Raw genomic sequence first — 14,729 nt, 5'->3', positions numbered from 1 at the left:
TCTGCAGCGTGGTGGGCTCGGCCCTGACGTTCAGGATCCGACAGAACGCTCTTAATCTCAGCGTGGAGGATGTGGCCAATAAAGCCGGTGAGTGACAAGCCTTCTCGTTCGGACCGTTAAATTTGATGAAATGGAAAAAGCATGCGCAGGCACTTATTGATTAACCACATTCACCAACATTTATTGTCTTTGCAATGCAGTTGCTGAGAAGAATTTCCTCGAGGAAGAGACAGGATTGAAAATCATCCAGACCGGAGTGGGAGAGGTATGCCTGTACCATTTTTTATATCCTCCAACCGCAAACCGTGAAACCCACACGTTCTCTGTGACCAGCAGGTCTATAGATTAGCGATTATGGGAGCCGGTTGGTACAATGAGCCACTCTCTCTTGTCAGTCAGCGACAGAATTGGCCACACAGGTCATTATTCTCTACATAACCACCCTCATCAACCAAACAGGGAGCGTTCTCATTGAAATTCATAGATTCTACAATTTTGTCCATCTGTTATGTACAGATCACGTACTGAGATATAATTCCGGCTTCTCATGAATCACTCTGGCGTTTAATGCTGAACCGAACAAGGAGGGCATTTGAAAACGAACAGTTTTTGAAATCGTCACCGTTCATCTCGAACTGTCCCCACTGTACCGTTCCCCCATCTCAAATTCTCCTGCGTTTTTTCCCCCCGCTGTGCCTCATTTCTCTCCCTCCCTCATTCTTTCTCTTCTTGTCCCATGCCATTCTCCCCTCTGCCATTCTTTTGGTCCTTCTCTTTTTGTTACCTCTGCCTTTGACCCCTCCCCATCCCTTTCTCCCTTGCTCCCCCACTTTCTTGGGTGGCTTTTGTGCTCGGTGCATATTGAGGCGTTCTGCTCTCCCTCGCTCGCTCCCCTTTCACTCTGTACAGCTGTTGCAGGCCCTTGAATGCAGAATAATGTCTTTTGTTGCATCCGGCTGCTCATATTTTTAATTATTCTTTCTTGTTCTATTGTGGGCTGTGACACTTTCTTTGCTGTGAAGTGCACAGCGTATGAGTGAGGGAGCGAGTGAGTGTGTGCGCGCTCTCCCTGTCCTTTATCTTATAATTTTCTCTCTCTGCCTCAGTAATGAGACCTGCTTGCACCTGACTGTTTTTTGTCTGCCTTTTATGGGGATTAATGCTTTTCTGCTTTGGCTGTTTTGTCTCTCTGTGCTTCTTTCTCTCTCTCTGTGAGTCTCTTTCTTTACTTCTTTAATGAATTAAAGTTTTTACGGCCCACAGTGACATACATAGCAATGCCCTTTCAGCACTCCCACCGAGATTGCGCTGAAATCTTATTAAAGGGATGGTTCACCATGTTTCCTCACCCTAAGATATTTTAAAGAACGTTGGTGACCAAACAGTTGCTGGTCCCCATTGGCTTCCATAGTATTTTTTCCATAGTCCAAATTGTTTGGGAACAATGAGTGAACAAATTTATATAAAAATGTAAGATAAATCTGTGTTTGGTTTTCTATGCTACTTTAAAAAATGGTCCATTGGTAGGGCTTGCATCCGGAGCGAGGAGGACTGGTGGGGGTCTAACACCATGTAATCCATGTAGCTCTGAGCTGGACCAGGTTCAGTTAGAGCTGGAATAGTCAATGGGGACCAGCAGCTGTTTTCTTTTGTGTTCAACAGAAGAAAGAAATTTATACAGTTTTGAGGGTGACCGAAACGATGACCGAATTTTCATTTTGGGCTGAACTATTACTTTAATGAATAAACATATTCAGATGTACCCTAGGGGTTTTATATTTATTGGATGACACATCCTGAAAATCCTTTTCAGCTTAAAATGTAATATATCCAGTTTAAAGCATATTAATCAGACATGTCAATTTAAACACTTATTATTCTATAAATCTTTGGCAGGGTCCGTTACCAGTATTGTCCTCAGCTTGTGCGATCTCTTATATCTTCTGTTGTATGCTTATTCCAGATGTGAAGGCTCAGTGTTTGTGTCCTTGCCAAACCATATTACTTACAAACCCCTTTTTGGGCCCATGGCACTTTTCTTACACCCCATTCGTTGTACCCCCTCCTGCTCCTGTTGCTTTCGGCCCATTTTTTTCCCTCCTCTCTCTCTCTCTCTCTCTCTCACGGACGACCTATCCAGGGCATCAATACCACCCCCCGCCCCACCATTTCACCATCAGCAACATGTGGAGCTGTCTCTAAGGCAACGACGTTTGATGTGAAAAGTGGCGGCATTGGTTGAATGGGGCTGAGAGGCAGCGAGGCCTTCATACGAGTCGGACACAGCTCTCGGGGAGCTCTTTCCCCTCCCTTTTCTTGTCCTTCCCATTTATTTTCACTCATTTACCTTTTTGCTCTGGCACTAAACGTATGCCACTCTTTCCCTCCGTTTTGGTTTCTCGTCTCTGAAACGTTAAGGGCTACTTTGAAGCGCTTGTTTGATGCTTTGCTTAAATTGTCTGACCGTGGATGCTTGGACTGTAAGGAGACTTGAAAATGTGAGATTGAAGACGGTCCAGCTCGTGATGTTGTGGTGCGTGTGAGGTAAAGAGGTCTGAGCGTCTGGAGAGCACACAAGATGTGTGCCGGTGAGTTATGTTTCATATTAGATCTACTGATTCTGTTGGCCTTTATGTAGGATTTAAATGCTGAGATGTGTATTTATTTGTTTGGATGTTATTCTGATGGTTGTGCTTGACATCATGATATATTTTCCTTGTGAATAATGGAAAAAAGTGTGTGCATATAGACATAAGCTACTTATCGCTTTAATAGTCAATCAACATACTGATGCCATTAATCATGCGTCCTGTTTTTTCTGATTTAATTTAGTGAACATTTGTGTGTGTGTGTATATCTATCTATACATATATATGTATATATATATATAATAGATTTTTCCAAATATATTCCTTTTTTCACATGTGGAAGTTGTTAAAGAAAGGTACAAACTGTATTGCATTCAAAAATGATCACAGCTCAAAAATCTTGCTTTTCTTAAAAAAAAAAATTCTGTTTTGCACACTCATACACTTGAATTATAATATCAGTTAACAACTGTGGCAGAGTTGTGAATAATGCTGTATTTTACGTGGAAATCTGAAGTATATATTGTAGCTTTATCAGTTCTATAAATATGTCTAAATCAAATGTACCATGACCAATCAAACTTCTACATTCTAGTTAATATACAACACTAAACTAGAATAAAACACTATAATTTTTTTTTCTTCTCTCTCTAGTTTCAAAATAAATGGTCAAAATACATTATGATTATTATCAACTGAATTGTCTGCATATGTAAACTAAATCAAAACTTTTTATGTAAATATTTATTCAAAAACTTCATGTTTTTACATTTTACTTTTTTTGCATCTGTATCATATTAACATATCGTACCATAATAACAACTAAAATATAGATTATCTTTAAATGTGCCTACTATTTGGTAATATTTAATTTAATATTTCACTAGATATTAAAACTAAAATAACACTTACCCACATGCATTTGATCTCAGTTCACATCTTCAGCTTGGCACACACACAATGCTCAATGTGCTGCATGTGTAAGGTATATGTGCGTTTGATGAAATATTTTTTGTTAAATGCTGTTTTTAAGAATTGCGTTCTATCTTGATTAGTGATGTCAGGTGGACCGGTTGCTGTGGTAACAGGGCAGAGCAGGCTGGATGAGTGAGATGATGTAATCCGTTTGTAGTCATTGCAGGTGCAACTAAGTTCATACCATTTCTCTTGGTTTCGTGTCCTGATTAGATATATCGAAAGGTCGTAAATTTTTATTTATTGCCTAATATGTTAGACAAAAACCACTCATTAAGTGACTGGAATTAAGTGGATGTTCATTTCATGATACCTTGAAATGCATTTCATTGCTTATCATTTTCTAGTTTCCATATATGCTATTTCAAATATTATTTATAAAAAACAGCTGGTGGGAATGTATTGAAAGATGCAAATCATCCATTATAAACAACTCTCTAAAGGTTTTTTTTTCTTAGAGGAAACTTAATGAAAGCCGCACACCTTCTGCTGGGCAATATAAAGGCAGCGAGACGAAGGCGGTGATGGGAATTCTGACGAGTCATAGTCTGAACGCCTCTATCAGATAACAACAGAGTCTGCTGAATTGTGAAATCAATTCACAGCGAGTGAATGGAGCAGAAGATGCATAATGGGACAGACGGACTGATGAAATCTTAGATCACCGAGAGCCTCGGAGATGGTCGGTGCTCCATTTCTGACTCGGACGGCTCGGGTCGTGCCTGAATTGCCTATTGTGATTCAGAGTGCAAAGCTCTTGGTGATCTTTGCCCTCGGGATCTTCCAAAACAAACACGCGCACACACAGCCATACATGTGTGTTTGTGTGTGTGTGTGTGTGTGTGTATCTCCTTTTTTTGTGGCTGAGGTCAAAGGGCTCAGGGGTCATGGGGAACGGCAGAGGGGTCCTGGGACCCTGAATCCGATTTTCCCGCTTCTTGAGGAACAGATGTTTGAATTATGCTTCCTCGGCCAACAGCTTATTGTGATTCAAATGCACATTAGTATTCGTAGCGACATGTAGAGCATGTGCTGAACCGTGCGTTACGTCGTGAGGTTATTCCTCACGTATCACCCCTTTTTACCCCTCCTGCGCAGAGTTTTACTCTCTCGTTCCCTGTAACCATGCTTTCTCTCCTTGCGATCAGTTGCCTTCTCTCCCGCTTTCTCTCTGCCTCCTCATTTCTCCGCCTGCCCCTCTCAGACCTTGGGGGGCCTTTGTCCTCTTGTCCTAAACCAGCTCATTTTTCCTGCCTGCTCCCGTGCTCCATTCTAAAAGCCTGTCAGTCTTCCTTTCGGGGCCTCTCTGGAGTAGCAGGTGAGGCGCCCCGCACCCTTTATCTCCTCCCCCATTGTCCTTCCGTCCAGTCGCGCACCCTTGCTTCAACGCCGCCGCCGTCCCCTCCCTCTTTCCACCTCCTTCAATCTCTCCTGCGGAACATTCTTCTAGCTTTTCAGGAGAAAAGGCAGAATTTGAGTGGGAACAAGAGGGACAGAATGAAACGTGTGAGGAACGAAGAAGGAGAAAGAGAGGGAGAGTGGGTGTGAGGAGGACAGGGAGTGAGGGGGAAAATGGTTAATGAATTTTGAGAAAGGACCGAAAAGAAGGGAAAGCGTCCTGACCTCTTTGTGGTCAGACTTAAGTGCTCTATCACTCAATCTTTTTCTTTTGCTAGCTCAGCTCTAACGGCTGCCTGTGCGCTGCAGAGATGGTGGTGAGGTGTCAGCCTAAAGGTCTGTTCCACTTTCTCAGAAAAAAACAGCGGGTGCCTGAGCGAAAATTATAGCCGGTGTAAGAATAGGTTGTTAAAACTTGTTGCATTCTTTCCTGTTTTATTTCACATGGTGAGACAACTTTATTAATACCTCAAGGGACAGTTAGTCTTTTGAAAATGTTTCTGGAAAAACAAAAATCAATGTATGTAAAGTTCTATCATTTATAAAAATCATTTCATTTCAGAAGATAGCGTTCAGTTGTATTCAGTCCATTTGCAATCACAAAATTGTTATTTCAATAAAGTCATTCAAATATTATTAAATATCGAGGATTGTACACTAAATTAATTCTTTAATCAGCTTTGGTTGATGTGAGAGCCATATAGTTTAACTGAAACCTTCAAAATATTATTAAATATTAAGCATTATGCACTAAATGAAAATGAAATAATTATTTGATCAGCTTTAGTAGATATGAAAGGCATATCATTTAATTAAATGCAGGAATTTAAATAATTTATTAAAATAAATTAGCTATTTTTGTCGTAGTCCTCTATACTTTTTTCAGAATTATTTTCATGCCAAATATTAATTGATATTCTGGACGCAAGTCATATTAACTTTGGTTATTAATGAACATTTTGACAGAAATATAAGTATAAAATAAACTACAGCTTCTGTAGGACTTCAAGATAATTAAAAATACAAAATCACACAACTGCACTTGCTCAGATAAATGTACACTTGATTTATTTATTTTGATTATTATTGATTTTGTATTATATTGATTATTGATTTAAGTATTTTTAATTATCTTGCAGTCCTACAGAAGCTATAGTTTATTTTATATTACTATAAACTACAGCTTCTGTTGGACTTCAAGATAAGCATAAATGTATAATACGTATAAATTACTATAAATGTAGTCATTAATGATGCATATACCTGAACAAGTGCTGTTGTGTGATTATATATTTTTAATCATCCTTAAGTTCTACAGAGGCTTTACTTTACTTTAATACAAATGTAGTAATTAATGACATAAATCAAGCATATATTTACTTGAGCAAGTGTAGTTGTGTGTTTATGTATTTAAGTCTTACAGAGACTAACTTATTTTAGTACAGATGATATTCTCTTTTATTTGAATAACAGGAGTAAAATATTTAACATTTTCCTATACTTTAACCCATAGTGATCCCAAAGATTAGAATGTAGATGGATTAAAAAGATGCTAGTGGCAGTATTATGTCCTAAGGTGGTTTCTGCAGATAACACCACATATTATTCAGTGTAATAATGTGGGCGTATTGACAATAGCATATTTCCTCTGCTCTCCTTTCATTTCCTTTGCTCACCGTGATGGTCATGGATTACATTGAGCATTCCGTTGTTGCCATGGTAGCGCTACGACCTGTTCTCCCCTGCTGAGGCTCCCAGGCACCATGGCAACACCAACAGGCAGGGGTTGGAGACACGGGACGACGGCCGCATGACATCAGCAGTAATTGCATCCGTGCATTTTCTCGTTCTCGATGCGCTATAAGTGCAGAAGAGTAAGGATGGAATAAAACTCAATGAGAGTGTGCGAGAGATCCCCTCAGAGTGATTGACCCTGCATTGTGTGGGGGGTTTCCTTAATTGTTTACTTGCTGGTAATTATTCAGCGGAGCAGGCGGGTCACTGACTTCCTCTAATTATTTCAGGGTGGCACGTGGCTGTGCGTGTGCGTCTGGGTTGCCAGGGTAATTAGTAGTCGATGATGACATCCGACTTGTTTATACAAACAGAGAGAGGGAGACAAAAGAGGGACGAGAGAGTGAAGGGAAGACCGAGAGATCACACAAACGCTCGGCGATGAAAGCCATCTCTGAAATGTTTCCTTGATTCTTCGTATGATGGTGTCTTATGTTTGCTGTATTTCTCTTTTTCTCTTGTTGTAGAGGAGCGAGGGGCGTGGTTTGCCCCAGGCCACACGGGTTGGGGAGGGTTCGCGTGGGGTCGTCCTCACAATGGTGGCCATGGCTTGTGTGGGCACGGTGTTGTTGGTTGCCCTCGCGATTGCCTGTCTCCGACACCACACCCGTCAGTTAGCCACTGGCAAACTGGGTCTGGGACCAGAAGCCGGTGTGGAAACCCACTTTGATTACCAGGTACAATGTTAAACACACACAAATACAGAGAGAGAAAGATATAGAATGACTGAAAGATGTTTACTGTATCGTCCAAAAAGGAAAAAGTAGTCAGATGAACAAAAATGTATATAGAAAGAGCACAAAATAAATAAAAAATTGGAAAAATACATTTCACAGAAATGAAATGGCACATGTAATATTGTCATGATATAGTGCCTGAAATATTGCATAATGAATAAAATCATATCACCACCTTTTTAGGAGCCTGAAATGCCTTTGAGGTCTTTTGGTTGCTGCATTCAGCGAACAGAAAAAACCATTTAAAAGAAAAATGTAATTTATTCCTGTGATGCAAAGCTGAATTTTCAGACATTACTCCAGTCTTCAGTGTCTCACGATCCTTCGTAAATCATTCTAATATGCTGATTTACTGCTGAAGAAACATTAATTATCATTGATGTTGAAAACAGTTGTGCCTTTTAATTTTTTAACTTTTAAAGTTTTTGTTTAATGAATAAAAAGTTCAAAAGAACAGCATTTATGAAATCGTAGTAACACTTTAGTATAGGGACCAATTCTCATGATTTGTTCAGGAACAGGAACTATTTGTTCATTAGCATGCCTATTATTAACATATTGGCTGTTTATTAATGCATATAAAGCACCATATTCTACATCCCTAATCCTACCCAAAACCTAAATTTAACAGCTACCCTACTAACTATTAATAAGCAGCAAATTAGGAGTTTATTGAGGCAAAATCAGAGTTAATGGTTTGTTAATAGTGAGAATTGGACCTTAAAATAAAGTGTGATAAAATGTTTTAGTAACATTATAAATATCTTTACTTCATTTTTGATCAATTTGGCATATAATCAGCACTGTAATTGCATTTAAATTCATTTGACGTTGAGGATTACTGTACATTAACAGTGATGATTATGGATCTGAAAATGTTATTTGAAACATTATTGCTCTGTCAGTAATGATAATGTTTCCCTGTGTCTTTCAGGAGCTGTGTCGCCAGCACATGGCAGCCAAGTCATCGTTCACTCGTCCGGAGCCAGGCGGTCGACGGGGGACCGACACATCTCGAGTCAGCAGTGTGTCGTCTCAGTTCAGCGATGGACCGCAGCACAGTCCCAGCTCTCACAGCAGCACACCGTCCTGGAGCGAAGAGCCTGCACAGTCCAACATGGACATCTCCACCGGACACATGATACTGGTACACAGCCGCAAATTATAATTCAGACTTTGCTTTGCTAGCAATATGCTGCATCTTTCTATGTCCTATGAAAAGTGAGAATCGTACTCTAATTAACAGGAATTATTGCACTACAATTAGTACAGTCAATAGGTTGCAGTACCTGCTTTGCACAAACCAAATCTATATTTAAACTCGCATAAAGAAACTGCAGCTAATTTAAGGAAAGAAGAACTATTGGGGTTTTGGGTCTTCTTGACTTATATAAGTCAGTTCTGAGGATTAAGTTGTGTCCTGAACTCTACTCTGGAATCATGTCAAGTTGTTTATTAATTACATAGAAGCAAAATAGGCATTTCATGAGCAGTCAGTGGAATGCCTCAAATCCATTTCTGTTGTTCAGGCGTATATGGAGGACCATTTGAGGAATAAGGACCGATTGCAGAAGGAGTGGGAGGCTCTGTGTTCGTATCAGGCTGAGCCGAGCTCGGTCTCTATCGCCCAGTCTGAAAGCAACATGGAGAAGAACCGATATCCTGACTTTGTGCCCTGTAAGAGCAGTGTGCCTTTTTAAAAAAGCATTTACTTCAGTGATTTCATCCATTTACATTATACTATGATTTATTTAATATAAATTAAACACTTTTATTCAGCAAGGACATATTAAATTGACTAAAAGTGAAAGTAGAGACATTTATAATGCCTAAAGATTCCATAGAAATGTTAAGCAGAACAACTATTTGTTTGATGTTTTCTGAGCAGCAAATCGGCATATTTGAATGATTTCTGAAGGATCATGTGACACTGAAGACTGGAGTAATGATGCTGGAAATACAGCTTTGACATCACATGAATAAATTACATTATAAAATATATTAAAATACAAAACAGTTATTTTAAATTGTAATAATATTTCACAATATTACAGTTTTTAATGTATCTTTTGATCAAATCAGTGTAGCCTTGGTGAGCATAAATAAGAGACTTCTTTCAAAAACGAATTAAATAAAAAAAACTTTTGAACTTTTGAACAATAGTGCACACTGGCAAAAAAGGCATCATATATCTGGAAAATCCAAATATTGGTATACCAAAATGAGTTAAATATATACATTTTAGTTTTAAGTATGTTTAATTAAAACATCCTGTTTTAGATGACCATTCGAGAGTGAAACTAAAGGCAGAGGTCAACCCCTCCAAAGAAGACTACATAAACGCCAGCACTATAGTAAGAAATGACTATCTTTATTCCACTACAGAACCAGGTTTTTGCTTCTAGCACTAATATGTATGCTGGATAAGTAAATTAATGTTTGTTTCTCTATAAACAAATGTAAATGTGATCATGTCACAGGAAAGGATCTTCATTTTACTATGTTTACCCATAGATTGATCATGATCCACGTTTACCTGCTTATATTGCAACTCAAGGACCTTTACCACACACGGTTGCTGATTTCTGGCAGGTAAGGTGCACATGATGAGAGTAATGATGCAATTTTAAAGTGCCCCTATTGAAAGGTTCATATTTTGGTTTTGGGATTCCCCAACAACCGGTTGACATGCATGCAAGGTCAAAAAACACTTTCAGTGTCTTATAATATGCATTTTTATCTTACTTGCTCAAGGACTCCCAAACGATTCGCTCAACGATTCATTTTACTAAACCCCTTCTTTGCGTGACGCTAATCTGCGGTGATTGGTCCGATTGGTCATCTCGCCTGTAATGCCTGATAAAGCAGTGTTTGTGAGCGCAGTGCTGCTTTGTATACAGCGTTACCGGGGAAATAGCTATTTCTACCGCTCCAAAAGCGGCACCTAGTGGCAAAGAATGAATTTGCATTTTCATTCAGACCAATGCGAAAAAGACCAACAAGTGGGCGGGCAATATGCTAATGTTTCATGTTGACCTCAACTTAAAACGTCTTGGGATTCGTTTTAAAAACGACTCGTTTCAATGATTCAGAGTCGACTCTTTCTTTTGAGAGATAATAAGTTTATACACGGTGCACTTTCAGATTTAAAACTTTGCAGGATTTTTCAGTCAATTTAGAGCCGTGTTAATAAAAAGTATGCATGAAAAGTAATTTTCAAAAATCCATAATTGGGGCACTTTAAGACTTAGAAATCTTTTGAAATATTCAGAAAATAAAACATGAAATTCCCAAATATAATTTGATCACTAAATGGATATAAATTGAATGACAGCATAACACTAAAATGGCTTAGATTAAATTAAGATGCATCTCCTATATAAGTGATTCTTTGTGTACCGACACTGTGTTTTGTGCGTATGTTAGATGGTATGGGAGAACGGCTGTACTGTAATAGTGATGATGACCGCTCTAGTGGAGGATGGAGAGAAACAATGTGAACGTTACTGGCCTGATGAAGGATCATCTTTATACAACATCTATGAGGTGAGAAACATTCAGTTTAATTGCCCTGAAAGTCCCTTGTGGTTTTTACTCTTTTCTACCTATTTTTTCTCGTATGTCTCAGGTGAATCTTGTGTCCGAACACATCTGGTGTAAAGACTTCTTGGTTCGTAGTTTCTACCTGAAGAACGTTCAGACTCAAGAGACACGCACTCTGACCCAGTTTCATTTGCTGAGCTGGCCTGCACAAGGCATTCCCTCCTCCACACGTCCCCTGCTGGACTTCCGCAGGTACTGCCACAACACCAACTCCCATTCTGATAGCACTACAAACAGATTACACACACATCAGGTAGTAGCTCCTCAAAATTTAATGTGAGGAAATAATTGACAACACACACACTAATAGCAAAACAAATTTACTAGAAGATAATAGTGTGCAAATGATTTTCAAGTAATACTGTCCAATAGCAGCACCACTGGATAAAATTCATGTGACAGTTCACAACTGGTCTTAAAATTGGTAAAACCAGTGGGATATGATGGATAATTAAAGAATAAAGAACATTTCCTCTGTGTCACATCCAAATTGATATTGAATGCAAAATTAACTGTGATTGAGACAATTGTTAGTGAGCGCTCTGTTAAATTAAAGGTGCACCTGTGAATATCTGTACTGAAGATTTGTTGATTTAATAAAAATAGCCAAAAAACAGCTAAAAACAAATAAAAATGCATGTTACTGTCATTGTCGTTCCAAAATATGTATGCTATGTTTTTTAAAACTGCATAAATGTAGTGAATAAATAATATATTTAAGTGAAGTGACATACTGCCAAGTATGGTGACCCATACTCGGAATTCATGCTCTGCATTTAACCCATCCAACGTGCACACACACAGCAGTGAACACACACACACACACACACACACAGCAGTGAACACACACACACACACACACACACAGCAGTGCACACATGTTGGGTTTCCATGTTTTATGGGGACATCCCATAGGCGTAATGGTTTTTATACTGTACAATCTGTATGTGCTATTGCCCTACACCAACCCTACACCTAAACTTAGCCCTCACAGGAGACTTTGTGCACTTTTAGATTTTCAAAAAACTTTATGCTGTATGATTTATAAGCTTGTTTCCTCATGGGGACCAAAAAATGTCCCCACAAGATTGAGATTTACTGGTATTACTATCCTTGTGGGGACATTTGGTCCCCAGGACGTGATGAATACCAGGTGCACACACACACAGCAGTGAACACACACACACACACAGCAGTGAACACACACACACACACACACACACACACACACAGCAGTGCACACACACACAGCAGTGAACACACACACACTGTGAACACACACCCGGAGCAGTGGGTGTGTGTTGCTCCTTATAACTTGTAGTGTTTAATTTCCTTCTCTCTTCTATCCTCCCTTTTTCTATTATTTAATTGTATAATAGTATATTTAATACGATGTTGATAAAAATGTAAAAATTGTTTCTTGATGATAGTGTAAAAATGCAAGTAATGAGTAAACAACATAATATTTAAAAGCATGTTTAACAATATCCAAAAATAAAAGTTAATAAAAACATACAAAAATGTTTGGTTACACTTTATTTGAAGGTGTCTTTGTTACAGTGCAATTATATATTTAAGTACTGAGTAATATTAATGAACTACATTTACTTACTATGTGGTTAGGGTTACTTGCATGTAATTATGTGTAATTTATTGTTATAATAGTAAGTACGTGTAACGTGTAACAAGGACACCTTAAAATAAAGTGTTACCAAATGTTTCTTGTTCTTGATAACTGTAAGGTAAAAGATGTTCCACATGGCTTTGAAATTCTTAAAATGATCATTATTTAAATGATCAAATAAACTAATTTAGACACACACACACAGTGTCTCATCCACATCTCTTTGCAAATACTTTCCGTTCTTCCTCACCCTAATATGAGGATCTGCTTCACACTTGGGATTCCCTGAATATCTGTGGATGTTTTCTTTACCTTAAAGTCCAGTCCTTCCAACGTTCCTCTCCCTTGAATGCATTTGCACTTTGGACCTTCCCCGTTTGTGCTGGACACGGGCTCTGCTCTACCCCCTGCCTTTCTCTCCTCCTCCTCCCACCGTCACTCTCTCTGTCTCTGATGGAGATCGGTAGGTCCCTGGACGTAGCACACCTCCCAGTGTCATTTTTGTGATTTGCAGCTAGTAGTCTGGGTCCAGTTGCATAGTCACAAAAATGATCATTGGTAGGTGTGAGTGCAGCAGGAGCGAGGCTTAACGGACGCTCCATCTCCTCTCTCCCCCTTCCTTCCCCAGCCTCACGCGTCACTCACTTCCTCTTTGCCGACAGAAGAATGATTGTAGGGTTGAACAAATTGACCGTTATGCTCCTTATAACTTGTAGGGTTTAATTTTCCTTCTCTCTTCTATCCTCCCTTTTTTTTTTATTTTTAGAAAAGTAAACAAGTGCTACAGAGGACGCTCGTGCCCAATCATTGTGCACTGCAGGTAAACGGCTACAATGAGTCTCAGGTTCACAATATGGGCTTTTGTTATTACTGTTTGTTCATTCATTGAAAATGAATGATTTAAATTGCTTTCCTGTTTCACACAGTGATGGAAGTGGCAGAACCGGCACCTACATTCTTATTGACATGGTACTTAACCGCATGGCGAAAGGTAAGCACCTCGTTTCTCTACCTAGCCGTTTCATTTCATGTACGTGCTGCATGCTCATAGGTTGCTTGTCTGTTTTAGGCGTGAAGGAGATTGACATTGCCGCCACACTGGAGCACATTCGTGACCAGAGACCAAGTATGGTACGCACTAAGGTATGTACAAAGTGCTTTCCCAGCATGTGATTGTGAATGTTAGAGTGAATTTACACACTAAGCTTAATTGTTTCTTCAGGACCAGTTTCAATTCGCCCTGACAGCTGTGGCAGAGGAGGTGAATGCCATTCTGAAAGCCCTTCCTCAGTGAGCCACATCCCACTGTGTCATCATTACATCTTTTTCACTTACACTCATCCCTTTTCATGCACCTCACTCACTTTCACAAGTCAGAAACGAATATAGTCACTCTTTAAAAGACTATGAAAGCTTTCCAATGCTGGAAACACTTTGCAGGGGCCAAATGCTTGAGTTTCAGGGAGAAACGGTGGTTTTAAGTGTCCTAATTTCTGTAAATTGACAGTATAATGGTGTCTTTTTTATAAATATATATACATATAATGTTGGATGTTGAAAAATGCTGATTTTGTTCTTAAAATGCTTTCTTTATCATGGCCAAAAATGCAATTCATGTATCAAATGTGGAAATGAGAAAAGAAGCCACCATGTCTCATGCAGTCAAACATGAGATCGTATATGCACAGTCATGTCTGAACTCGTTGGAATGTACCTGACAGGTTCCTGTCAAATATTTTACAAACATTCAGTGCTTTCACATCTGTAATGTCTAGTGCCGCCTTTACGTCGTGTGATCACTGTAAATAATTCACTGAGAGCTCTGTTTATTCCTGTAGCAAATGTGTAGAAAATGATCAAAAAATAAGTATATGACTATAATTTTTAAATAGTTCTGAATTAAATGTGAATCTGTGTAGCAGCACTGGTTTATTGTGTGTGGCTTCTCTCTTTCATTATGACCATGCAACGCCCCCCAAAAAATAAATGTCTACCCGTTTATGTCTAAGA

At 39.0% G+C, this 14,729-nt stretch overlaps 1 protein-coding gene across 1 annotated transcript in view; it reads left to right on the top strand.

The window, feature by feature from the left end:
* LOC306876917 (receptor-type tyrosine-protein phosphatase-like N) overlaps window positions 1-14,696 on the top strand; it is a 27,975-nt gene extending 13,279 nt beyond the window's left edge. The window contains exons 11-23 of the mRNA XM_079428369.1: window positions 8-87; window positions 201-265; window positions 7,223-7,432; window positions 8,427-8,639; window positions 9,022-9,169; window positions 9,773-9,846; window positions 10,007-10,084; window positions 10,919-11,038; window positions 11,121-11,287; window positions 13,486-13,539; window positions 13,646-13,710; window positions 13,789-13,862; window positions 13,942-14,696. Coding sequence (XP_079284495.1) covers window positions 8-87; window positions 201-265; window positions 7,223-7,432; window positions 8,427-8,639; window positions 9,022-9,169; window positions 9,773-9,846; window positions 10,007-10,084; window positions 10,919-11,038; window positions 11,121-11,287; window positions 13,486-13,539; window positions 13,646-13,710; window positions 13,789-13,862; window positions 13,942-14,013 — 1,420 coding nt within the window. The 3' untranslated portion in view covers window positions 14,014-14,696. The remainder of the gene's footprint in view (window positions 1-7; window positions 88-200; window positions 266-7,222; window positions 7,433-8,426; window positions 8,640-9,021; window positions 9,170-9,772; window positions 9,847-10,006; window positions 10,085-10,918; window positions 11,039-11,120; window positions 11,288-13,485; window positions 13,540-13,645; window positions 13,711-13,788; window positions 13,863-13,941) is intronic.
* The last annotated feature ends 33 nt before the right edge of the window (window positions 14,697-14,729 follow it).

The sequence above is a fragment of the Barbus barbus genome (genome assembly GCF_936440315.1).
Source record: "Barbus barbus genome assembly, chromosome: 11".
Lineage (NCBI taxonomy): Eukaryota > Metazoa > Chordata > Actinopteri > Cypriniformes > Cyprinidae > Barbus > Barbus barbus.
Note: the sequence above shows the minus strand (reverse complement) of the source record. Positions and strands in the feature narration are given on the sequence as shown.